At 42.1% G+C, this 24801-nt stretch overlaps 1 protein-coding gene across 2 annotated transcripts in view; it reads left to right on the top strand.

Annotated features, from left to right (window-relative positions):
• Foxp1 (forkhead box P1) overlaps positions 1-24801 on the top strand; it is a 574139-nt gene that overhangs the window by 455913 nt on the left and 93425 nt on the right. For both annotated transcript variants that reach the window (XM_090323968.1, XM_090323960.1), the window contains one exon: positions 23824-23961. In XM_090323968.1, the coding sequence (XP_090180094.1) occupies positions 23824-23961 (138 nt within the window). The remainder of the gene's footprint in view (positions 1-23823; positions 23962-24801) is intronic.

Below are 24801 nucleotides of genomic sequence, written 5' to 3'. Positions count from 1 at the left end.
AGATGTATAGGATAGTGGCCTTTTCTCTCTGACATTGGATTATCTATCCCCTAATAGAGAAACTTGCCTTCATTCTCCTTTTCCACAATGTTCAGTTTCACTGCATTAATCTTTTTGCTGTCCCTCATGCTTCTTGGTTCATAAGGAATAAGTAAATAAAAATGAGCAACAGCCATGTGCCACTGGCTCATGCCTATAATCTTAGCAACTCAGGAGGCTGAGATCTGAGGATCCAGATTTGAAGCCAGTCTGGGCAGGAAAGCCTGTGAGACTCTGATCTCCAATTAACCATCAAAAAGTGGGAAGTGCAGCTGAACCGCTTTAGGGGTACACAGTAAGAGCAGAGTTCTTGATTCAGAGATGGCAGCTGGGCTGCAGAGTGGGAAAAGTTGTGTGTCTGGTCAGTGGGCTTCCGGACCACCCTGCTTTAGGTAGTCATGTGTCTTCTCCCAGAACTCAGAAAGGATCAGCACATACAAGTTCTTGAGGTTTTGCAAGTTTGTTCTACTTGTATGTGCTTTCTTCTCAAGCCTTTATTCTAGTGGTATTTAATAAGCTATCCTTGTCTTATGTGATATTATTTAAGCTCTTTGATGGCCAAAATACCTAAACCTTGAATTCATGCACCTTCACTGTATGTCAGTGGGGTTTGAGTGTCAGGCTAACCCTCCAAAATATCCTGGAGGTATGTTATAGTCTCACTGAACCCACATGCAACCTCAGGATTTACAGATTGCGAGCTTGCCAAGGTAGCAATCATCAAACCCAGACTTGGCTAATGTGATGAACAGTATGGAGACCAAAGCAAGCAGAAATGTTAATAACAGAAATGACACAAAGAGCCAGGTGCCACTGGCTCATGCCTGTAATCCTTGCTACTCAAGAGCCGGTGATGTGAGGATCACCACTGAAGGCCAAGGGAGGCAAGAAAATCCATGAGACCCTTATCTCCAATTCACCACTAGAAAACCAGAAGTGGAACTATAGCTCAAATGGTAGATTGCAAGCTAAAGAGCTCGGGGACCGCACCTGGGCCCTGAGTTCAAGGACAATAACCAACAAAATTAATTATTTAATTAATTAATTAAAACACTGGCACAAAGAACAGAGAGGATGTTTAACAGGCAGTGTGAGGGAAAGTAGAATGGGTAGATTTTTGAGTTAGCAAATATTGATGACATTGAGAAGAAAAAGAAAAATGATCACAAAAATACCGTGTGTGCATCAGTTATAATGTCCCCTTCAGTGCCAAGTTATTTCATTCCCACCATGCTTTGGTTCCAGTTACCTCCTACGTAAAGTTTGCACATACTGTTCCATTAGCTCAAATATCCTTCCTAGCTAGTTGAAGATGGCTCCCACCCATAAGCCTAGCTACTCAGGAAGCTGAGATCTGAGAATTGTGGTTCAAAGCCAGCTTGGGCACGAAAGTCTGTGAGTTTCTTACCTCCAGTTAACCAGCAGAAATGTAAAAACAGAGCTCTGGCTCAAGTAGCAGAGCACTAGCTTTGAGCAAAGGACAGAACTCATGCCCCAAATTTAAGTCCCAGGACAGGTACAAATCAAAACAAACTCTTCCTTCTTCCTTGCCAGTTTCCTGGGACAGCACATCACTTTTTATAATCAGTGTAAACTCATTTTCAGGTAGGAGATTTTTTTTTTAGTCCTGGGGTTTGAACTCAGGCCTTAGGCACTGTCCCCTGAGCCTCTTTGTGTTCAAGGCTAGCACGATAGCACTTGAGCCATTTCCAGCTTCTTCTAAATAGTTTACTGGAGATAAGACTTTCCTTCCAGGCTGGCTTTGAACCACAATCCTCAGATCTATCTCAGTCTGCTGAGTACTGCTAGGATGATGGGGATGAACCACTGGTGCCTGGATCTAGGATCTCTCTCTCTCCCTCTCTCTCTCTCTCTCTCTCTCTCTCTCTCTCTCTCTCTCTCATAAACAGTTTCTGTTCCTTACGTAAGATTGTATAGATTAGAAATGTTGAGAAGACTCAAGTCATGTGCACCCGTTCACACCAGTCATCACTTACCAGAGAGAGGGAGACTGGGAGGATTATAATTTGGGACTAAACCTGGGCACGAAGTTCAGTAAGACCTGATCTTAACTAACAAGTTGGCTATGGTGATACACACTTAGAATCCCTATGACACTAGAGGCATAGCTAGGACAAACTCAATCCAAGCAAAAAGCCTGAGACCGGATTTGGAAAATAACAAAACACAAGAAGAGGCGTGAATGGGGACAAGTGCTAGAGCTTCTCCCTGTCAAGTAGAGGCTCTACATTCAAACTCCAATACCACCAGGAGAAGAAAACATTTAGTCTCAATTCATGATGCCTTGTAGGGCCTGGAGTTTGGCCTAGTGGTAGAGTGCTTGCCTAGCATGCACGAAGACCCAGGTCTTCCTCGAACTACATACATAGGGAAAAAAGCCGGAAATGGTGCTGAGGCTCAAGTGGTAGAGCTCTAGCCTTGAGAAAGTCCAAGGACAGTGCTCAGGCCCTGAGCTCAAGCCCAGGACTGGCACAAAAAATAATGATGCCTTGTTGGTCATACTGGTTTGCAAAAGCAACTATCCTCCACAGCTTAGTCCTCACCCCCGCCCAGTCACTCAAGCTGAATATAGGAGATAAGAGCACTGTTTGCAGATCATTCAAATCCCAACCCCTTCCTCTAGCTGTGATATACTGCTTGTGTGCTGTAAGCCTCAGTTTATGTATCTGTTAAATAGGTACACTGTAATTCCTGAAAGGGTTAAGTTCTAAAGATTAAGGGTTATGGGAAGTCTCAAGCGAATCATATCTCCATGCATATTGCTGTTTTCCCTACTCACCTTACTTTTCCCCCACTCATCATTTTCCTTTCCTTTATCAAAACCCTTTGCCAGCGTCCCTCAGTTTACTCCCCCCACCCCCAGTTGGTGATGGGTGACCTCATAATGGGATTTCCACCACCTCCCTGTTCATGACCGGCTCTGGTCTTGGTTTCCTTAGCTATTGTTTCAAAGTTGGCTGAGCTTCGTAGCCAATAGGCAATGGTAGCTCATGCAGGAGAATGAGTACTACAAGAGCAAATCAGACACATTCCTAGCTTTCTCCCTCACCAGCCAAGGAGCCTCAGGCAAGTCCCCGCTGGCTCCCAGCAGTAGAGTACTTGCTTTGCCAGACACTTGTCTGTCAAGAGCTTGCCATACATCTGACCCTGTGGTTACACCAATGTTGTCCAATCAGAGAAAATGATTGAAAAAAGTGCACATATTATGCCTTATAATAATGATAATCTGTTCACTCTGAGGCAGATAATTGTTCCTATTTTGCAAACTTTTACAAGTCCCCTATTTTACTGATAAATAGCAAATATTCTATACATACCTGCATCGTTTAAACCCCAAACTTGTACAGATTGGTCCCTGGGGTTCCTATATCATAAGGAGTCAGGAACAAGAAAGGGTTTTTGCAATGTCAAAAGGTTGGTGCAGGGTTGGGGGAAAGTATTACTGTTTTTTTTTTTAATTGTATTTTATTGTTAGGGTTTATAGAAGGGTTACAGTTACTTTCATCAGATAGTGGGTACATTGTTTCTTGAACAGTCATACCCCTTCCCATGTTTTTCTCCCACTTTCCTATCCCAACCCATTCCCATCATCTTGTTTTTACTGGGACTTTTGTTGGTGGTGGTGGGTTTTTTTTTTTTTTTTGATTGGGAGCCTTGAACTCAGAGCCTGGGTCCTCTCCCTGAGCTTTTGTGCTCAAGGCTAGTGCTCTATTGAGCCACAGCTTCAGTTCTGGTTTTCTGGTGATTAATTAGAGAAGAGTGTTGTGGACTTTCCTGCTCTGTCTGGCTTCAAACTGTGATCTTCAGATCACCGCCTCCTGAATAGCTAGGATTACAGGGGAAAGCCACCAGTGCCTAGCTTATTGGGGTGATTCTATGATTACATTTTCTGGGTTTATTTTGTGAGCACAAATGAACAAGAACTCAAGATAAGAAAGAGGTAAGAGAAAAAGAGGGAAGGCTTTGAGAGACTGAGGCTGGAAGGTAGCACAAGCTCAGACTCCAGAGGAAAGGTAGATGGAAGAAAAAGGAAGTCAGAGAAGAGTTAAGCACAGAGTGGCTTCATTTCAAAGGTCTGGCCTGTTGGGTTGTGACATTACATAGATATGTCCTGACCCAACTCAAAACTTGGACATCACTGAATTTAATTAAGATCAATTAGACATTCCTCCTATTGTTCAAACACAATGCCTTATTTGTTTGAAAAGAGGGAAGTTCTTTATGACCTGAAAGCTTCCTGCTCCATCTGTTACTTTTCCTTGTGAGGGATAAAATGCCATTTGATATAACAATAATAATAATAATAATAATAACAAATCAGTCTTCATGCTGGTCTGTATAATTTTCCTCCATGCATTATTAGTTGCCTTGACCTGAGATGGAAAAGCCCTCCACTCTCCCATCCTGCCCCACCTTTCTACCCCTGCACCCCCACCTAAGGCATACAGTCTCATTCACTTCTTTCCATATGAAGCGATAGGAACAAGTGAAAGCTTAGGAGCTCAGACCAGGTATTCAGAAACCATTTTAATGGGGCATCAGTCCACTGACAAAGAGAAACTGAGCTGGTTAAGAAAGGTGGCAAAAGTCAAAAGCACAAAGAATTCAAATAGGATTAAAAGTAAGAGTTTCATCTAATATACTGTTTCCATGAATGGATATGATATGATTGTGGACCACAAGTAGCTGATGTTTCACATGATTTTTTTTTTTCAAAAATTCCCAATAAGGGCTTTGAGATTTTTTTTTCCTATGAACTTTTTTTCAGATGAACTGTGAATTTGATAGTGATTTCTCAAACTCTTGAAATGTTACTTGCATTTTTCATTAGTAACATTCTGTTGGGCATAATTGTAAAGAGAAAATATCTAGAGATTATTCCTTTGGTGATACAAAAACTTGTGCCATATATGACAAGCAATCATATAAATGACATGATAAATTGCATTTGTTATTCATCCATATTTCTCTTGGTGAATGTGCAGGCCTGGTAATGTATGTATGTAAGTCACTTCCCCTTTAACCACACTTAGGATTCATGACAAAAATCAATAATAGGACCTCAAGTCCTATCTAATATTCCAGCTTTGTATCAGGCACAGAGGGCAACTTTGAGCTAGAGCAGGTCTAGCTATGCTTGCCTGCCTACCTGCCTGCCTTTTTCTTGGCTTCTTGGGTGAATCTCAATACTTGGAGCTGTTTGGAAATGACACGAGCCCTCAAAAAGTAGGAAATGGAACCCACAAGGCTGTTCATGTGGATGCAGCCTTGCTTCCCTTTCTGCATTCCTGCACACATCCTCTCTTCCCAGCTGTCCACTTCCTCCTCTCTGAGGAAGAGGAGCTGGCCTGTTAACTTTTTGTTAAAAAAGAAGACAAATCTTTGCACATTTATATGGTTACTTTTAAAGTCAGGGTGTGTGTGTGTGTGTGTGTGTGTGTGTGTGTGTGTGTGTGTGTGTGTGATTTGTCGTGGTTAAGAAAAGCAACGAGAATGAGAGGGCCTCAGAAAATGTTTTCTATGCAGTGGATTCTATGCCACACAGCAAGGAAGGCAATTATCTTTGGAGGGGATTCCACGGCCCTGTGCGGGCTTTCCTGGAGTAAGATTTATTGTCGGCTGGATTGGGTGTTCTTTATAAGAGCATTTACCCGGCATCTAAAGCACAGTCAGGAGTGCTACTTCCTGAATGCTTTTGAGGTTGCAACTGCTAAGCTCCGTTTTGCTGTCTCGAAGATATATTTTTTTGAAATGGTATGCAGGGATTTGCACGGGGCTCTGGCTTCCCATTGAGAGTGACAGGAGTTACACAGTTAAACCCCAGCGCGCTATGGAAATTTACCTCTTAATGCCAGAGCCCACACGTGCCCGTGCCGTGGAATGGCCTGATAGTGGAGAGACTGTGTGGACGGGGCATCCTGTGTTGGGGGAAATGTCAGTCCAGCTATTCAGCCACCCAGTGAACTGTTTCTCATTGACACAAAGCATGAGCAAGAACTCTTTTCCTACCAATTTGTGGATGTTTTGAATGTCAGAGGAAAACCTGAACTTGAATGGGCTAAATACACTAGAACCTGGAACCACAGCTGGCAATGGAATGGGAAGAGTGGCCCATTACTGCAATGAAGGGGAAGCATTAGCATGTTCTCCCCAGAGGGGGCGCACTAGAAGCAGGATGCCTGCAGCCAATCCAGGCCCTCTCCAGGGAGCTAAAATACAGTTTGGAACTGGTGAGCTGCAAGCCAGTATGCAATAGAATAGACGTACGTGTGTGTGTGTGTGTGTGTGTGTGTGTGTGTGTGTGTGTGTGTGTGTGTGTGTGTGTTTTAACCTTAGAAGTGCCATATCTCACTCCTCACTTTGTTTCAGTGTCTTAATTTATATATTCCAGTTAATCATTCCTCACGTGTTCTTTCTCTGCCTGGCTCTTCAAAGTTGTCTTTTGAATAAGTTGAGGTGTTTGGAATTTCCTAATGCTGGCAGGCTTACCAGCAGAGGGCAGGCGTCAAGAAGGTTCTGACACACGGCGAGGGTGTGTCAATCCAGGGTCAGAGGAGGGTGGTGTGGCCTGGAGGATCTGGGAGCTTTGTTGCTGGGCAAGATGAGACTGGTTACCTCTGTCTCTTCACAGGAACACCACACGTCTTCCCCACCCCCAGACTCCCACACAAAAGCAGAAGACATGAAATACCCATGGTCAGTGTCTTTATCTGATATTCAGCCACTTCTTCATAATTAAATGTAAAAATAACTAAAACGACAAAGTATCATCCTTCAATAGCCATCTTTTCCTTCCCCTTTAGTGCCCTGTCTGGCCAGGCTTTAAATCCAGGTTGGCATGGGGTACCCTAGACAGAGGGGAGATGATGGGTCATAATGGGTGATGGTGACTTTTCCTGGACTGTCTGAGGTTAAAGTTCATCCAAGAAAACCTGGGCCTTTTGGGGGAACTTTACTTACATCTGTGAAACTGTTTTAACCTCATGACAGAAACAATCCCCTAATATATTTCACATCATGTTAAAACCAAGGATTTGAGTTTTATCATCAATGAGGGAGGGGGAATCTATTATTGTCAGTTAGATGCTGATTTAGGAAAGGAAAGGATGGGGTCATTTTTTTTCTTTCCTGTAAGTTTGTTTGCCTGTGTGGTTTTTTTTCATATAATTTTTATTGTAATTAATAGAAGGGTTCCATTATATTCAACAGATAGAAGGTGCATTACTTCACAAACATTGATACCCTTTCTCATGTTTTGGTCCCCATTATCCTCCCTCCATCCCCGCCCTCATCTTGTTCCCCCCCCTTCCCTTTCCTATTTCAAATAACCAGATAAACATATACACAATATACTGTGAGGGTTTTTTTTTTTTTTGAGTGTCTTTACCTTTACCTTTAGATTCTTTTTTTTTTTTTCCTTTTGGACAAATGTTTTCTGCAGCTTGTCTAGCCGTTCTATGAGTTTTCCTGTGTGTTTAGAGGATGGGCTGGTAGTGTGAACAGACATGAGCCACAGACACTGGCATTCTGCAACGTTGAATGAAGATGTGAATGGCAGTCTGGAGGATGTCATAAAGAGAAATCTAAACTCCTGTGGAACACGAAGAACTCAGGCTTTTCCCTTAGCTGAGCAGGCAGACACAGATGAAAAACAGCATAATTAGCTTCGTTGTCAACATAGACATAACAGCCACATAAACAGCATCGATATGGAGCTAACCACTTTTGCTCCCTGTAGATGAATGATGTATTAATTTATATTTTTAAGTAAAAGCACTGCTTAAATCAAGACTGAACCGGGAGTTCCTTGGAGATAAATGCCCAAATCTCTGGAAAGGGGCATTGCTGTTGCAATTTAGTAACTAATTGACTGTTCCTTGGTGAGTTTGGGAGGAGTATTCCAGTGTGCTTCTTTCTGGCAGGGTATTCTCTCCAGAGCCTCATATCAGACGCTAGTGGGCTGAGACAGCCAGTGGCTTTAGGTATTTCTCTCTAGCGAAATGATCAGTAGTGTCGGTTTCTTTAAGCTCTGTCATTTCAGAGTATGTCTTGGGCACTAAATTAATTGGGAAAAGGGAAGAAAACTATTGTTCATGCAAACACATTGTTTGGAAGAAGTCCCTGAACCTGCATGGGATGTCGGCTCCTTCTGCCGGGCTTTTCACCACCCATTGGCAGGCCTTTTCTCTAGTTATTGCCACAGCAGCTGTGGCCAAGCAGGCCCTTGGCTTGTAGTGAATGGGCACTGCCCAGGGCTGTGCCTACCTCACCAAGCAGCCATTAATCAGCATGTGGAAACGATGTCCTGCTGCTGCATCCCTTCCATCGCCTCCTTTCATACGTCTATCTCCATCCTCAGCTCCTACCAATGGGCAATGAAAGCCATTCACTCTCCTTTGTGGACGAGACCAAGGCTCAGCAGAACCCAAGAGAGTCCATGACTCTAGTCTCAGGTGTGTTATTTGGTGGTTAGAGTTTGGTATGGGATCACGGTAATCTGTTCATAAGTGCACAGCCAGCTGCACAATGCACTCATTTAGCAACTGACAGGTTTCTTAATATGTGGTGTTTGAACAAGACTGTGTCTGTTGTGGGTGTTAGGATGTGGGCATCAAAAATATTTCTAAGTATGCTATTTATCATTTCCTTCAGTCTTCTTTAAACATGACCCCCCCCCCAGGTATTCTGTTTTTATTACCCTGCCCCCCTCTCTCTTTTTCTTATTCTGCTAGCGATCATGTATTTGCTTTACCTGTGAGCCTCTGATGTTGGGTTGTTTTGAGCCTTTGGTGGAGAAAAACACTTTGCTTTTTGAACCTCAATTTCTTCCTGCAGAATGGGATCACAGTTTCTATTCAAGCTCTGCCTGAGCCCCTGTGTCTGAAGTAACACATGCCAACTCCCCCACAAGAATCCACATTCCTTTTCTTCCCTTTTTATTTCTTTTTCTTCTTTGGCTTTTCTATCTCAGCCTTTCCAAAACAACCTGACATTTGAGCTGATTTTAAAAGGTGGCAAAATAACTATGTCTTCTAAGACATTCACCGGAGGTTTCAACCTTCTCTTTTGTACTCCAATTTTTTTCAAAGCATCTCAGACATCAGGCAACACCTTGGGACCCCATAAGAGTATCTTGAGTGTCCAGAACTGACCAAAGTGGCCTGTGCCTATGTACATGATTTTATCATGGGTGGCTGGGTGGCTTGTTTCCTTGCTCAGAGCTAGTCTCTGAGTCATGGTGTCATCTGTCTTGTTTAGAGAGAGTGAATGAGGCTCTAGGTGGCTTCTGAGCCAGCATGTTAAGCCATTTTCCTTGTCATATTGTCACCCCCCTCCCCTTATCTAAAGCATCAGCTCTTTAAACACTACCTTCCCAGAGGAATTCCCAGACTTCTGCCTGTAGTGCTCTCCTTCTCCTCTGTGGTTCCAGTGTGCTCCAAGCTACCACCATGCAATTTAGTACCGGAGTAACCACTTGAACTGCATCACTCTCTAATTATTTTGTGCAAGGCTGGTCTCCACAGCTGGGTCATAAGCGTTATTGTTGTTTGCTTGTTTGTTTATTGTTTGTTTTGGTGCTCCTGGAGACTATTAACTGATAAACACTGACCTGCAGAGGAGCCACTCCTACTTGTTTAAAGCACACATGGATTGCATGGCTGCTTCTGAAGATCTTCAGCTGTTCAAAAAAAAAAAAAGCACATTTAATTTAAAGTGAACCATAGTTTGGTTTACAGACATTAATTGAATACTTCAGGGGTGGGGAGAATCACTTGTGTATTTTGAAATGACCATTTCTACTTTTTGGCTGTATGGTAGTTGGCAAGAACTTCCTATATTTTTATTTCCTTCCTTGGGGCGCTGCCAGCCTCTTGGGAAAGAGTGCCTTGTGTCTTTCTTGTCTCTTTACAAGTCAGAACTGTACTCATTCTGGAGATAGGATGTTGTGGTGGATTCTAGGCCCCTAGCAGTGTCTCCTTCCTTGTGCCTCCCCCGCCCCCCCAAAAAACAGCCTTCACTGTCTGTTGAATATTCATGAGAGGGTGAGGTTTAATTTTTTTGTGACCTGAGAAAATGTCATTAATAAATTGGATGTCTCACACACAAAAACACACACCACTTTGGGTGCTATCTGCAGTGTCCCCTTGTTCATGTAGTCACACCTGGACTGTCAGTGAGGGTTTTTGTCTTGTTTTACAATCAGGTTAATAGGAGATGTCTGTGCCTTAGTGAACTTACTGGAATTCAGACATTTGTGCTTTGTGGCAAAGATCACTTGTGCACACTGGTTGGTATTAACATACATGTAATATACCACCTCAAACCGAAAAATACTTTCAAGTTAAAACTCTTGAAATTACTGAGTTGAACGTCTTTTTTTTTTGTCATTGAGGGAAAATAATTCATCATTGATCTCATTGCTTCTCCAGTGGGTTTTTTTTTTTTGGTCAGAAAAAAAATGAAGTTCTTTAATATACATATACACATATATATTCCATAAAGTTTTTCTTCCAAGTTTGAAAATGGAAATTTCAGAGGTGGTTTCTCAAGTTGCTGAAGTAAACTAGATTAACCTGACAATTAAATCAGCAATACTTGAGACACCAAAGTTGAACAAATTTAGTGACTAATATATATATGTATATATATATGTATATGTGTGTATATATATATATATATATATATATATATATATATATATATATAGAAGGGGAAGAAGGAAAAAAAAAAAACCAACAACCTCACCTTCTCCAGAGTCTAATAGCATTAACGTAGTGACTGTGTAACTGAGGTCATCTTAAAGTGCTCCTTGAGAGGCGCTTTTGTTGTGGCTGTTGTCGGATAAATAAGAAAGGAATCTCAAGAATTATTTCTTGTCGACCATGAGGCCGAAGCCTTTCCCTCGGCCGCAGCTGTCGCAGCAGAGGGGGAAGTAGCTGGGCTCGGCCACCAGGCACGTTTGGTGGTTATTTATTCCAACCCCGTGGCACGCGGGCGGCTTTCCTTTCTCTGCGCACACGGGCACACTTTGGCGAACCCCACTTCGGGGCGGGGGAGCGGGGTGAGGCGGGGGGGGGGGAGGCTGTGCTATCCCTTGGAGGTGAAGCGAAAGTTCGCGTGTTTCGAGGAAAGCGCTTTCCCGCGCCGCCAGGGCGCCCCGCATCCGCGTTCCGACCCCACTTTGCTGGGAGCCGGGCCGGAGGGGAAGGTGGGGGGGGGGGCAGAAAGCTCCAGTCCTGTGCCTCGCGCGCCGGGTCTCTCTCTCTCTCTCTCTCTCTCTCTCTGCCAGGTTGGGACAACTCTTTGTCAGTTTCAAAGACGAACACAAACAGGCAAAGGAACCCCAAATCCTCGAGCCGGGCATCCTGGCTGCGGGAGGGGGCGGGGGGGGGGGAGAGCGAGAGAAAGAGAGCGAGGGAGGAAAGATGCGCGCGGTGCCGGGCTGGTCCAGACGTCAGCCAGAGGCGGGTCAAAGGGTTAACAGCAATTAAGTGGAGTTGCTCTGGAGACAAAAGCGGGGTTTCAGCAGCGCGTGATTTCACCTGCCGCGCGCGGAGGGGGCCGTCGGGGCGGGCGGGCGGCGGGGCGCGGGCCGCGGAGCCCATTGTGTGGGGCGCGGTGCGGCGCGGGGTGTTTAGAGGCGGGTTGTGATTGGTGGAGCAGGGCGGGGCGGGTGGGCGCGGCGCGGCGCGGCGCGTCTTGTCAGCCCGCGAGCCGAGCCCCGGCGCCCCTGCGCGCGTGCAGTCCGCCTGCACGCCGAGCCCGCCGGACCCCACGCCCGGCCCCGCGCGGGGCGCCCCGAGCCGGCTGCGCGCGCCTGGCGGCTACATGGAGAGTGTCAGGTTGGTCCTTCTCATTCATCTTTGCCTGTTTCGCTCTTCTTTCCCTGCCCCCCCTCCACCCCGGGGGAGGTGGGGGCGGGCGGGTAAGGGGGAGGGGGCTCCGCGCGCCCGTGCCAACGTCCCGGGGATCTGGGCCCGGGAAGGCACGCGTGCCCTTGGGGTGATCAAGTGGAGTCTTTAAAGGCTCAGCGGCGTCAGGATCGCTGTTTACCAACTTGGAGAGGAGTTGCGCCCTGGAAGTGGAGGCGGAGAGGGAGTGGAGGGTGGGTAGAAGGCGCTGCAGGCCTGTGGGTCCTGGAGAGAGCCCCCCCCTCCTCGTTCTTGGGTGGGGTGTAGTGGGGAGTTGGAGGAAGTCCTGCTTGAGTGTTTTCTCTCGGTCTGTTCTTTCGTTGGCGATTTTCATTTTTCCGCTGGTCTGGCCTTCAGGCAGCCACTTTGAATTAAAGATAAAAAGAAAGAAAAGAAAAAGAGGGAGGGGGGGGAGAGAGAACCCCGGTCCTCACGCACTCCATTCTGGGGATGGAAATCACTTCCCCGAGCGTGTGAATTGGAGGAGTCTTCGGGCTTCAGCGTCACCCGGGTGGATGTTGCTTTGCTTCGGATAGTTTGTTTCTACATGTGTCTGGGGCGATTTTTTTTTTCCAGCGTAGCCGTTCAAATTCAAGGAGTTCACACCGGGCGAGGATATTGGGGTAGGGGGAAGTGTAGGATGACCCCCCCCCCTTCCATGGATCCAGGCCCGGGAGCCCCGGGGAACAGGCTCTGGGCAGGTTGGAGGTCCTGCGTCTGGGCGGCTTTACTTTGCGGGTGAATTCAAGTAGTGATCGGAGAGTCTAGTTCGGGTTTGGAGAGGGAGCCCAGACAGAAAATGGCCATGGGGTTCTGCCTCCTGAACCCGGTCTGAAGGCAAGCCACCCACTGTCCGAACTGCAGGGGAAGAAGGAAAGACGGGTCAGTGCGAAGGGGACTTCTGTTTTCTTCTTCTTTTCCGCCCAGGTAGAGTGTTAGGAAGTGGGTGGTAAAGTTTTAGAGCAAAGTACATATAGACTCTTCCTCTTTGCGATTAACTCCTTCAGGGCCTTCTAGTTATAAGTGAAATATCTAATAATTGCATATTCCTGCCCAAACAGACCAAATGTTCTAATCAAGCCAATTTAAAAATGCAAATCACCTAATTTCCATAGATTCCAACATTCTGAATGTGACACATTTGGGGAGGGGGGGGAATTAAGCCTGATAACAGGAAATGTGAATCATGCTATCAGTGACTAATCTGCTTGGGGGGTGGGGGGGAGAGAAACTTAAGTTACATGTATTCTATCCTTCTGAAGTCATTGTAAAAGAAGCCAGTGTTCTTTTTGTAAGTTTAAAGCAATTTGATGTCTTTATTTCAGAAACGGCCCTGTTTTGCATTGTGTGTTTGTAATAGATTTTCCATGAGATGTGTGTGTGCATGCGTGTGCGAGTGTGTGATGTGAGGTTCGAGCTACAATGTCAGAGTCAAAGAGACCTCTGACATGCTCAAATTAAGATTCTGGTGTAGGGTTTGATGTGCCGCCGCTGCTGTTCTTGTCGTTTAAAAGAACACAAGGCTTTCTTCAGTGTTAACATTTCTCACCAACTAAGCTGGAGGACCTACTGAAGCCTTCTCCAAAGTTGACGATGCCCTTTCCATCAATTGAAGAAAAGGACTCTATTTTGTGTATGCTCCTTGGTAGCAGCCGACACATTTCAGTGAAAAAGTGTGTTAAAATGAAACCAAAATACAGACCTGCCTACCCAGAGCCACTGTCTGACGTACTCTCTAGATCATGATAGAGCTGAACTGAAAACGGATTGGGCTGACACTTGATAATCAAAGTTGATTTATTGTTCATTAGTACTGCATTAGCCCTTTTCAGGCAAGGTAGTTATTTGTGTAGTGGTCTGTCAGGAGCGAGACTGCAAGCACCTGTCATTTGTAATGCACTAGCTAAGCAACCAAATATTAAAATGATGCAAATCAAAATATATTTCACTAGCTAAAAGACCACAGGGTCCCATTTTGCACTTCAAAACAAAAGAGCATGATGGATCAATATTAATCCATAAGGAATAAAGTGCCTGTTAAGGCTGGGTTTTTTTTTTTTTTTGCCCTAAGAACTACATATAGAATGAAGGTAATGGGCTTTATATTTGTCTCGAACTTTTCTTTCCTGCCTCTGTGGATAGCTTGTCTAATGAAAAGTTAGTCAGTTAAGGAAATGAGTAAATCCAAGTAATTGAAAGAAGGTAGGCCTCCCATTTGTGTTGTGATTTTTGGTAAACATTTTATTAGGTGAAACTTTTAAGCATGAGTTGATTATATGAAAATGTGATGACATCATAGCTATGCTATGATAATGTCAGATAATAATGTCAAGTGCATTTTCTGCAAACATGTTTCACTCTTGATTTTTTTTTTCTTCCCTGCCTGAAAGGGGATGATCTCATGACATATAATAGAAAACAACCTAAGTGTCAAAAGAAAACAAAATTAGTGAACTTCTGTCTGCAGCCATAGAAACGTGGATTAACTCATATTTTTCCAGGGATGGAATGGAAACATTGTGTGTGAGGATATATAGTGTATTGTCTTCTCTGAATTTTCATTTGACAGGGATTTTAGAGGCTGTGATCTTAATTAAATCTCAACTAGCTGAAATAATGCATCTAAAGCATTCAGTGTTGCGTAACCCTGCTCAGTTGGTAAACCATAAATCATCAGAAAGCTTATGCTCAGAGTGGTTGCTTTGAATTTTTTTTTGGTTTGTTTTGTTTGCAGTTAAATGTACCTTAAAAAACAAAACCCTGGACATTGCTGACTTGCCTTTACACACTGTCAGGAGCTGTCACTTGAAAGATAAACTCTTTTATGACACTGACCAGTTCTACAAGTTTTCAGCCAGTCTCCACACAATTGTAAGATACAGTGAAATTAAAATGTAGATTAATGAAAAGCTATGCAATTCCAGATTTGTCTTGGCTAATGTGACAGGAATGTTTGAGTTGCTGTGTTTCTGAGAGATAGTTGTGTGGCCATCTTCTCATCGTATACTAAAATTTGCTGAAAATTAGAATTGGCAAAAAAAGAAGGTTGGAGAAATTTATTTAGTTATGTGGTTTAAACTGTGGTTCAACATCGCTATGGGGAACATTGAAACCATGTTCTTAGTAACTGGGCAGATACAGTGACTGTTTCCTTCCGATGCACTTCATTAGTTCATTGTGATTTATAATTAAGGGAGGATTCAGCAACAGTTGACTAGAGAAGGTTAGAGTAAATAAAATACATATACATTGTGTCTCTTCTGGGTATTACATGTTAATATATGCATCTGATGACAAAGACAATCATTACATAGCCTTTTTAATGATGTAGATTTTATAAATTCTAGTACTTGTTAAATACTGGTTTATTTACTTTTGATGCTTTTTAAAGATGTTTTACCTTTTTTTGTTTCTAGGTATGCTTTAGTAGAAAACATCTGCATGTAAAAATTGACAGCTCTGTGGTAGTAGCTTGCTTGTGTATATTCTTTGTGTAGAATATTTCAAATAAGGCTAGTAATTATGTTCCTATTGATTTGTAGATATCTTGGGGCAAAAGAGTTTACGTATACCTGAATGGTTAGATTTGAGGATAATCTTGGCTCCAAAAGCTGGATTTGTTGCTTGGTGAAAGATCTGTTTTGTTTTCTTGGAAGCAGAGTTTTTGGATACTTGTTTCAGTCATTTCAGGGTACATATTCCTGTCTCCCCTCCCATCCCACCTCCCTCCACATACACTCCTTCAGAAATAGCATTTTATAAAAAAATTATTTTTTTTCTCTCTTTCATTTCCAAAGGAAAACTCACCCCTCATAGAAGAGCTACACACCTACTCCTGGATGATAGGATTTTGCCTTTTTTTCTGAGTTGCTCTGTCAACCTGGCAGTTGTTTGAAGACATTAATGTAGACTGAGTAAAATGAGTGCCGAGCACATACATTATGCCTCATTTTCAAATCAGCTTACTAGCAACTATGTTATGGTGAACGCTTTAGAATTCCTTGGTACCAGGTTTTAATTTTTAAGCTTTATCTTGACCTTAAATCTGAAACATCATTGTTCAAATAACTGAGAACAAGCTAAATCAACAACATCAAAAAGGCCGGCTTCTGTGATTTCTCAAGGGCTTGTTATTTTGTACTTCCCAATTCTATTTGATGTCTTGACAAAACAAGATGACACAGGGGAGAATACATTAAATTTTGATTTTTTTCATCTAACCTGTTACAGTCCTGGCAGCTTAATTTCTTTTCCTTTTTTAATATTATTATTCTAGAAAGGGGGACTTTGTGTCCAATTGCTCTAATCGTCACATCACTTCAGGAGGTGGGTCTTTATCAGTTTTCCTTGCTCATTTTGATTTCTTTTTTTTTTTCCATAGGCATTTTGGAATACTTTCTGACCTTTCACATATAGGGATCTTGTGGTTGGATTTTCTCTTCATTAAAAATAAATCAATGAATGGTAAAGTTGTGAAAGAGGCAGCCTATGTTTTCTCATTAGAATCTCATTTGCACCCCTTAGCTTATCTATGATATTTAAGGTGAAGGTGTTACAAGTAGCTATGAGAAACTACCCAGCTTTAGAATCTTCAGTTGTAATTCTTAAAAAGAAAGAAAAGAAAGAGAAAAAGAAAAGTGATTGTACCCTAAGGGAAAACTTTGCAACAGCTCTCCTTTTGGCATGTCTTCATGTTTAAATTCATGTTAGAGGTTCCCCCTACTCTAACAATATGGGAAAAATATTTATTTGCACTTTCAGTTCCTGTGATATTTTTTGTGCTGGCTAAAGTTTAAGAAAGAACTATAAATTTCATTCTCAGAGGGAAAAAAATGGAAGGGAGGAGGCGAAAGATAAACATATTTTCCATTTCACATGCTGGCGCTACATGTTCTCTTTCCTTATTTTAAATTGTACATGTGTCTCAGATAGGATTGATGTGCTTGCTGTCTTTCATTAATTTTTTTAATGGTGCTTCAGGCTGAGAGAACTTACATAGCCAAGATTACTTCCTTTTCCCTTTAAAAACCATAAAGATTTTGAGTTCGAGCCCCAGTACCAACACAAATAAAAAACAATAAAATAATTAAAGATTTGTGGGTAGGATCTTTTTTAAAGTACTTTTTTGAGTAATTCTTCCCCTCTCCCTATTTGAAGTACTTGAAAGTGATTGTTGTTGTTGTTGTTGTTAATATACAAAATGTCATGGCATATATGATTTATGTACACTAAGTTGCTATCCATCCTGCCTCCAGGAGAGTCAGGTTGAAAAAGGAAAAAGGAGACATTTTATCTTGATTCAAGTAATAGTAGTTGCCAGGCTGAATAGCCCACTACTTACTGGCTGATTATTTTCACATACAGTTTTCAGCATTTAACAGTTGCTGATAGGAGAAATGACTGAATTCATGTAAACTTTACATGGTTATGCTAATAATACTGATATTTATTAGAGCTTAAACAATTCTGCTGACAGTTAATGGAACAACTACTTTGCTTGTCTGGGACCCATAAGTGGGGATCTGAGGAAGATCTGGTACCTGTGCTGTAAAGAAATAGGAATTTATTCTACTTTTAAAAATGTAAAAGACTCAGAGAAGTGAGCTTTGGAAGAGATTGCTTATTAGGGATGATAACCTCAAATAACTCCTGATTGGCAAGTCTTGGCCTTACAACTCTTTGTGAAAAAGAACGATAGCCTTCTTGATAGAATGTAATAAACAAAATGATAAAAAATGAAAATGCTAATTGCATTTTAAAGAGATTTTTTTTCTAAAATTTTAATAGATGGTTGTATTGTTACTGAGAGAACAGTTATGCTAATGACTGACTACTTAGGTGATTTTACATTAATATAATAACCATTACTTGCCTTAATGCCTTGTACAGTATTGTAGCAAAATAGCTAAGTCTTAAAAAGAGTTACACAAAAAGCAAAATTCCATAATGAAACAGAATTATACTTCTCACATGAATAGCATGCTTTTTTTAAGACTGAAATATTATGTCAGAAATGTATTTTCTTTTCTGTATGCTACAGCTACTATTCATGGTACCTGGGTGGTGTTTTAATTTTTTATTTTTGCAATGCCATGGAGAACAGATAGAAGTTTCTTAACTTTTTTCTTTGCTGATGCATCTGCTGTATCTGTTGGTTTATTAACTCTGAAAGCCGTCCCCCATTTTGTGTTGTGTTGTTTTGTTTTCAGGAGGCCAGTTTTCAATGTTGTGTCCTCTCACGTGAGCTAGCTTCTATATGATCTTACACAGTTTGGCATAGTTCCTTTTTTCTTTTCCTCTTCTTTTGTAACAGGGCATTTTTCTTTGTTTGGTTTTGTTTTGACGTTCTGGAGACTTTGCTCTTGTTCTGTGATTTACTAGGTGACACTTACCTTACCAGATCAGTTCTCACCCACACACAGCCTGAAAATACAGAAGAGCATTTCCTGGGACATACACACATATTGAATGATCAGAATTGCCAAGTGGTTTCCAAATCATTTTTGGAAATAATATAATGGAGTAAATTTAATGAGAGATTAGTAAAAATAAAGCCTTATGTACAATTATTCTTTTTCTTCCTAGTTTTATTATTTGTACACCTAGCCATTTATAAGGAAATGGTCATGTGCCAAAATCTATTCAGGATTATACTGGACACTATTTACTTGTAGTTAACTTGAGTGTAAACTAAAGGTAGAGAAAAAAATGATAACATTTTTTTCTTCAGTATTTACATTGTGTCATCTCGCCTCCCACCCAATTCCTTCAATTGTCTCCTGGATTAGAAAGAAGTATTGTTTCTGGGAGTGTTTTTTATTTGTTTGTTTGCTTTTCAGACTTTTCCCCCCTCTTCCCATCACTTATCTTTTTCCCCCATGGGTGAGGAGGCAGGGAGGGGTTGGAATAATAGAAACATTATTTTAATAGTCTTCCAGGCTTTCAGATGATATAAATTCCTTTTAGAGAAAAAGTAAACTGAATCAGGCAGAATTCACACAGCAGTGTCAGAGATTCTAAGATAGTCACTGGCCACAGCAAGCTTGCACAGGCAGGTGGGAAGGGAAGGGCCCAGCCCAGCTGTATTTCTGCCATTCTCAGGGGTCCCTGTGCACCTGAACTTGACCACACCCAATTTTTGTCAGTCAACAGAATATCAGCTGTGCTTTTTTTTTTAATTCATGGTTTCCTCTTGAAACTCCACTAAAGAGTGTTAAATGTATGTGTGTGTGAGTGAGTGTGTTTAAATTCAGTTTTGTATGCTACCATTCTTTAAATGTCTGCCAGAAGTTTAATTTGAATTTCTGATCCCTGAAGGCAGCTAGACCAAATCATTCTAGTTCTTCATAAATTACCTTCTATGATTCATTGTTAACTCATAAAACCTACTCATTTCTGTATACTCAAACAGTTAACATAGTTACAGTATCAGGGATATGGGGGGTGCTTATATTTAAATTATTTTTTGAGAGGGAAATCCAGAATTAGCCAGAACTCCCAGGTAAGGCGTGAACCTTGTGGCTATACAAACCATGAGAAATGAATGTTGTTTTATCTCAGGGAAGGCAAAGTGGGTAAGCGTGAGTTGGGAGGGGGAAGAAAAGAAAAGGGGAAAAAAAAAGTTTCGTTTTCACTAAGTACTCTCAAAGAGGGGCCCATAAATATTAGACCGCTGTAGTTAAAAACTCACAAGACTGTTTTAAATACTATTGATTTAAACCACTGGCTAGATTTTATGAATCAAAGTGTAATTTCTAAGCTTTGGCCATATTTCTCAATGCTCAAGTACTCTCTCTTGTGTGCCTTTAGCTGCTTTCCAGACATTCAACACGGGATTAAATGATAGTAGTTACAGTGATCAATAGGTTAAGACTGCCGCAATCACTCTCCCTGCTAATGACCTCTATAGTAATGGGCAATAAAGTGTAGCCTGTAATCGCCCCTCTCTGGTCCTGCATGCCCTTTGATTCTCAGTAGTAATAGTGACTGGCTACAGGAGAAAGTTGGACGCTGGGAATTAAGAGAGTGCATATATAGGCTATAATTCTTAACTATTTAAAGCCTTAAACTGTGCTGATTTTTTTTTCTTTTCTACCTCACCATAGTTTCTGTTCCATTGGAATATGTTTGTTAAAGCTTTTCCTAACTTCTCTTCCTGACATGTTGGAGGAGAAACAGGGGGTGGGGGGGGTGTGCCATTTTATTGCATTTATAAATTCATCCTCAGCCCACACTGGAGGCTCGGAGCTAAACTGGTGTGAAAATGTGCTTTCAGATGGTAAAAGCAAAGTTCGGGCCATCAGGATAAAATGGCCCTCTCCTGCTTATTCAGAGACTGATCAGAGGTTTGCAGGATTACTCAAGCTTTTTGTTCCAGTCCTTCATCGGTTGTGCTGGCTGGTTGAAGCATTTTATTACTCATCAGACCTTCTAGCATAATGTCCAAAGGGAAAATGCAGGCTAGAATCAGGTTCATTCTCCTGTTGGGTCGAGCATCTGTGAACAATGAGCAAATACCTGGGAGAGGGAGCTATATTCCATCTGTCTGTGAGGGTTTCGTAGACTGTCTGTGTATGTCAGTCTCTTCCCTTGATCCCTATCAGTTTATTGATAAGCAACAGACAATGATGTTTCCCATTATTTGCCAGATGTAAAGAAAAGCTTTCTCGGCTGGGAGTTTGGCCTAGCAGTAAGAGTGCTTACCTAGCATGCACGAAGACCCAGGTTCAATTCCTTGGTACCATACACATGAAAAAGCCAGAAATGGTGCTGTGGTTCAAGTGGTAGAGCTCTAACCTTGAGAAAGTCCGAGGACAGTGCTCAGGCCCTGAGTTCAAGCCCCATGATTGGAAAAAAAATGTTGCCTCTCTATGCAATATTGCCTATAATTACCATCTATCCATCAATCAATATTACATGTCTGTATACTATAGGCAACTTTTAAAGTCCATTTGGTTGAGTGACTATATACTGTAAAATAAATCTTTTTAGCACTCGTTGGAAAAGTTTTCGCATCTGTGTGGCCAGCCACCTTTATCATTCGTTCCATCATCCCCAACGCTAAAATGGACCCTATCTCACACAGGATTTCCATAGTTGTTTTAAAAATTAGGTCGTCATTTTAAATGCATGGGGATTATTTGTGTCCATCGTATTTCTGTGAAAGCTCTGTGAAGTTAAATGTTCATCCCAGCTTAAAGTTTACACCACCCTATTCCTGTGTTTTCCCGTTCATCGCCATCAGAAATTTGGCTGGTGAATATTTATGTTGTACATCATCCAAGAAATGCAGGGGAAAAAGAAGAAACCTTAAACATGGTTCTTTTGTTTGCTTTATCAGAACTCCCTGTATGGTGCTGGGGCAACTCTCAAGGAAAAGTAAACTCCTATTGTGATGGTTTGGCTTCAGCTGCTCAAAAGATAGTGATTGACAAGCCAGTACATATTTAAAAATTCAAAAAGTTTCTTCTGTCTGAAGACAAAGTCGACTAATTGGAATTAATTTGTAGATGGTTAGATGTTTTGATAATGTCTTCTTGGCGTTTGCCCTAGACGGAACGCAAGTTCACTGTTCCAATCATTGGTGATATTTCATGCTGTGAATTATCTTTTTAAAAGGATAATTTATCCATTCATATACATCTGTCCCTTTTTGCATATAAAAATATTCAGACATGCCCATCTGTTTTAAATTACAGTGTTTCTGCATCCACACTTAAAAGGCCACTGCAGTAGAATGGATTCATAGATGACCTTCCAGACTTGGGTTAATGAAAATTTTTTCAAACGCTCTACCTAGTGTTTTCCAAACACTTGAAACTTACCCATCAACACCCATGCCACAACACCCAGTGGAAGACCATCGCTGAACATGAATCTGACCTTCAGGAACCATTTTTAGTTCATCAAAATTAGTGATGCTGAGAAATCGGGACATCAGTGCATAATGACTGTGAAATTAGGAATGAGAGCTCGCTATGCAAATGACAGGACAAATCATGTGAAAAAGTCAAGATAAACTGCATATTAAGACATTATGTTACATAAAATTAATACTGCAGTTCTCCCTTTTTGCTTACTCTTCTCCCCCCCACCCCGAAAGATTTTTTTTAATTCTTTTATCTTCTGATCAGCTATTGTCTGCGCAGGATTTTTTTTTTAAGTGGCTCACAGGCAAAGTGCAAAACATGTTATTACCTTTTATTGTAACACATGAGATGACAGCAGATCCTTTTTAACAAAGTATATCCTTTACTGCTTCTAGCTTCTTGCTGTCACTTGTTTGATTAGAAACCAAAGAAAAGTAAGATGCTTAAATATTACTCTTAGAAGACGGACGGGTTTTGTCTTTTCTTTCACTGTTTTTTCCCCCTTCCCTTATCTTTTTTTATTTGGGGGGGGTTGATTTTTCATGAAATAGTGTTGCATTACGGGGACTGACAAAATGGTTCTCATGTAGTCTGCAAATTAAACACAAGTGCAGTGATTATTTTGAATAGCTAAATTACATTCTAGAAAGCTTGCAGAATTCATAGCATTGTCATTAGGTATCCGCTTGAATACAATTTGTGTAACCTTGGCCGAGACAGCCTGTCATTTTAATGTCAGTGTTTTATCTGAACAAGACATCATCCTTTCAGATACAGTGCGCAGGTTCCCTGCAAAGATGCCCGTGCAGAAATGTGTTAACAGTTGCAAATATGAAATGCTATCAGGTTCATCACTATAGCTGTTTGTCACTGAAATGTCATGGAAAGCGGCTTTTAATGGTATCGAACGTAGTGTGAAAGAATTGAGACATCTGGATGCTATGTGAATAAGGAAGGTCGAAAGGCATTAGAGGAGGGCTCTGTGTTCAAGTTCGGGAGGTGCATCTGAGGTTCCGCTCTCTGCCAAACTAAGTGTTCGTAGATTACTCTTAAAAATCATTAGTCACAGAGAAGTGGGTCATGTAAGCTCCAGCAAAGTGATTTGTTCTCATTGGTCTTTAAAACAGGATTCAAGTTTGGGTTCACTTCCTATGGCTCATTTTGACCAACGTATTGTTCCTAATGAGAAAATGCAATTGTTGTCTCTAGTCCTGGTAGAATTGATGAAGACCCAACCCCCCATACAACCTCTGTCAGAACTGCACAATTTTCTTTCTTTTCCCCTTTTCTCTCCCCTCCTTTCCTTCCTTCCTTCCTTCCTTCCTTCCTTCCTTCCTTCCTTCCTTCCTTCCTTCTTCCCTTACCTCCCTTTCCTACCTCTATCCCTCCCCTACCTCTTCCTTTCTTTTTTTGTATGTGCTATACATATGAGAGTAAAATTTGAACTCAGTGGCTGGGCATTGTCCCTGAGGTTTTCACTGGAGGCTAGCACTCTTTGATTTGAGCCACAGCTCTACTTTCAGTTTTTTGGCAATGAATTAGAGATAGAGTCTCATAAACTTTTTTGCCTGGTCTGGCTTCAAACTGTGATCTTCAAATCTCAGCCTCCTGGGTTAATGAGAATTTGTCATTAGCTCTTAAGTCTTTAGAATTATCAGAGTGAGGCACTGATGCCTAGCTATTTTTCTTTATTTAAAATGAACTCCAGGGCTGTGGGAGGGGAGGGGGAGAAGGTAATAACTCTGTTGTAGTACATTTGCCCAACATGTAAAATCCCTCACTCCAATCCTCAGCACAACAGTTAACTGTAATCATAATAAGAATAAACGCCAGAGGAGATGACACAGGATTTGTGGCTGTCTCCTCTTTGGATGCCTATGCATTACCTGGGAAATGGCAGCTTGTCCTTGAACTTGAGAAACAGTGTGCTGTGCTTCTGATTGCTTGGCTTCTTATTCATCCTTCCCTGATTCCTGTTCTAGGTTCCCGTGTCAGTGGCTATGATGACACCTCAAGTTATCACTCCCCAGCAAATGCAGCAGATCCTCCAGCAACAAGTGCTGAGTCCTCAGCAGCTCCAGGTTCTCCTCCAACAGCAGCAGGCCCTCATGCTCCAACAGGTAACAGTCCTCTTCCTCCTCCTCCTGTTCCTCCTCCTCCTTCTCCTCCTCCTCCTCCTGCTGCTCTTCCTCTTCCTCCTCCAGTGTCAGTACAATACAGGCCCCCAGACTCCATTCACACTTCCACACAACCTGGCAGCTATGGCTCCCATAGAATTAGCATTGGAGCAGGCTATGTGAGGAGGTCTCCACTCCCAGCCCCAGTGATGAGCCGCATCCCTGAAGGAGAGGGGTGTTTCACAGCCTGGGCCTGCACTGTACCCTGCGGACTGAGATTAGGGCCGTAATTGGACTTGGTGGAAGAGAAAAGATCTTTTAGGCTTACGTTGGCTTTATACTCTTTTATTTGGTAAGCCCAGAGGCTTCGAAATGATGTGAATCAAAGCAAAACAAGGAGCACATTGGGAACAGCTTTCAATATGACAGCTCTTGAAGTCCCCATTTCAACTTGGAAGCTTACACAATTTTATTTTGGTCTTTAACATAAAGAAGCACTTTGGAGTGGGTTAGATTTGAAGCACAGAGTTGACTTACTAATATTTTTAAAACATCCTCTGTAGTGGCTGATGTTAAATTGAACTTCAACCACAGAGATCTCAAATTCTGTCTTCACAGGCACCTAAGGGCACAGATGAGACAGAGTCCTCAGGGGGGAGAGGTCCTGGCAGGGGGGTGCTAGGGACAGGATGCAAAGGAAGCACTCCAAACTGCCAATGGGACACACTTACATGACCACCAGTCCATCCTGCCCCTTTCCTGCATTCTAGAAAGCTTGTGGTCCAGACTCAGTAGACTCAAAACAAGGCCATGTCGCCTCTGTTACACAAGCAAAGGTCATTC

Source organism: Megascapheus bottae, chromosome 2 (genome assembly GCF_031878675.1).
Source record: "Megascapheus bottae isolate mThoBot1 chromosome 2, mThoBot2.hap1, whole genome shotgun sequence".
Classification (NCBI taxonomy): domain Eukaryota; kingdom Metazoa; phylum Chordata; class Mammalia; order Rodentia; family Geomyidae; genus Megascapheus; species Megascapheus bottae.
This window is presented reverse-complemented; position numbering and strand designations above follow the sequence as displayed.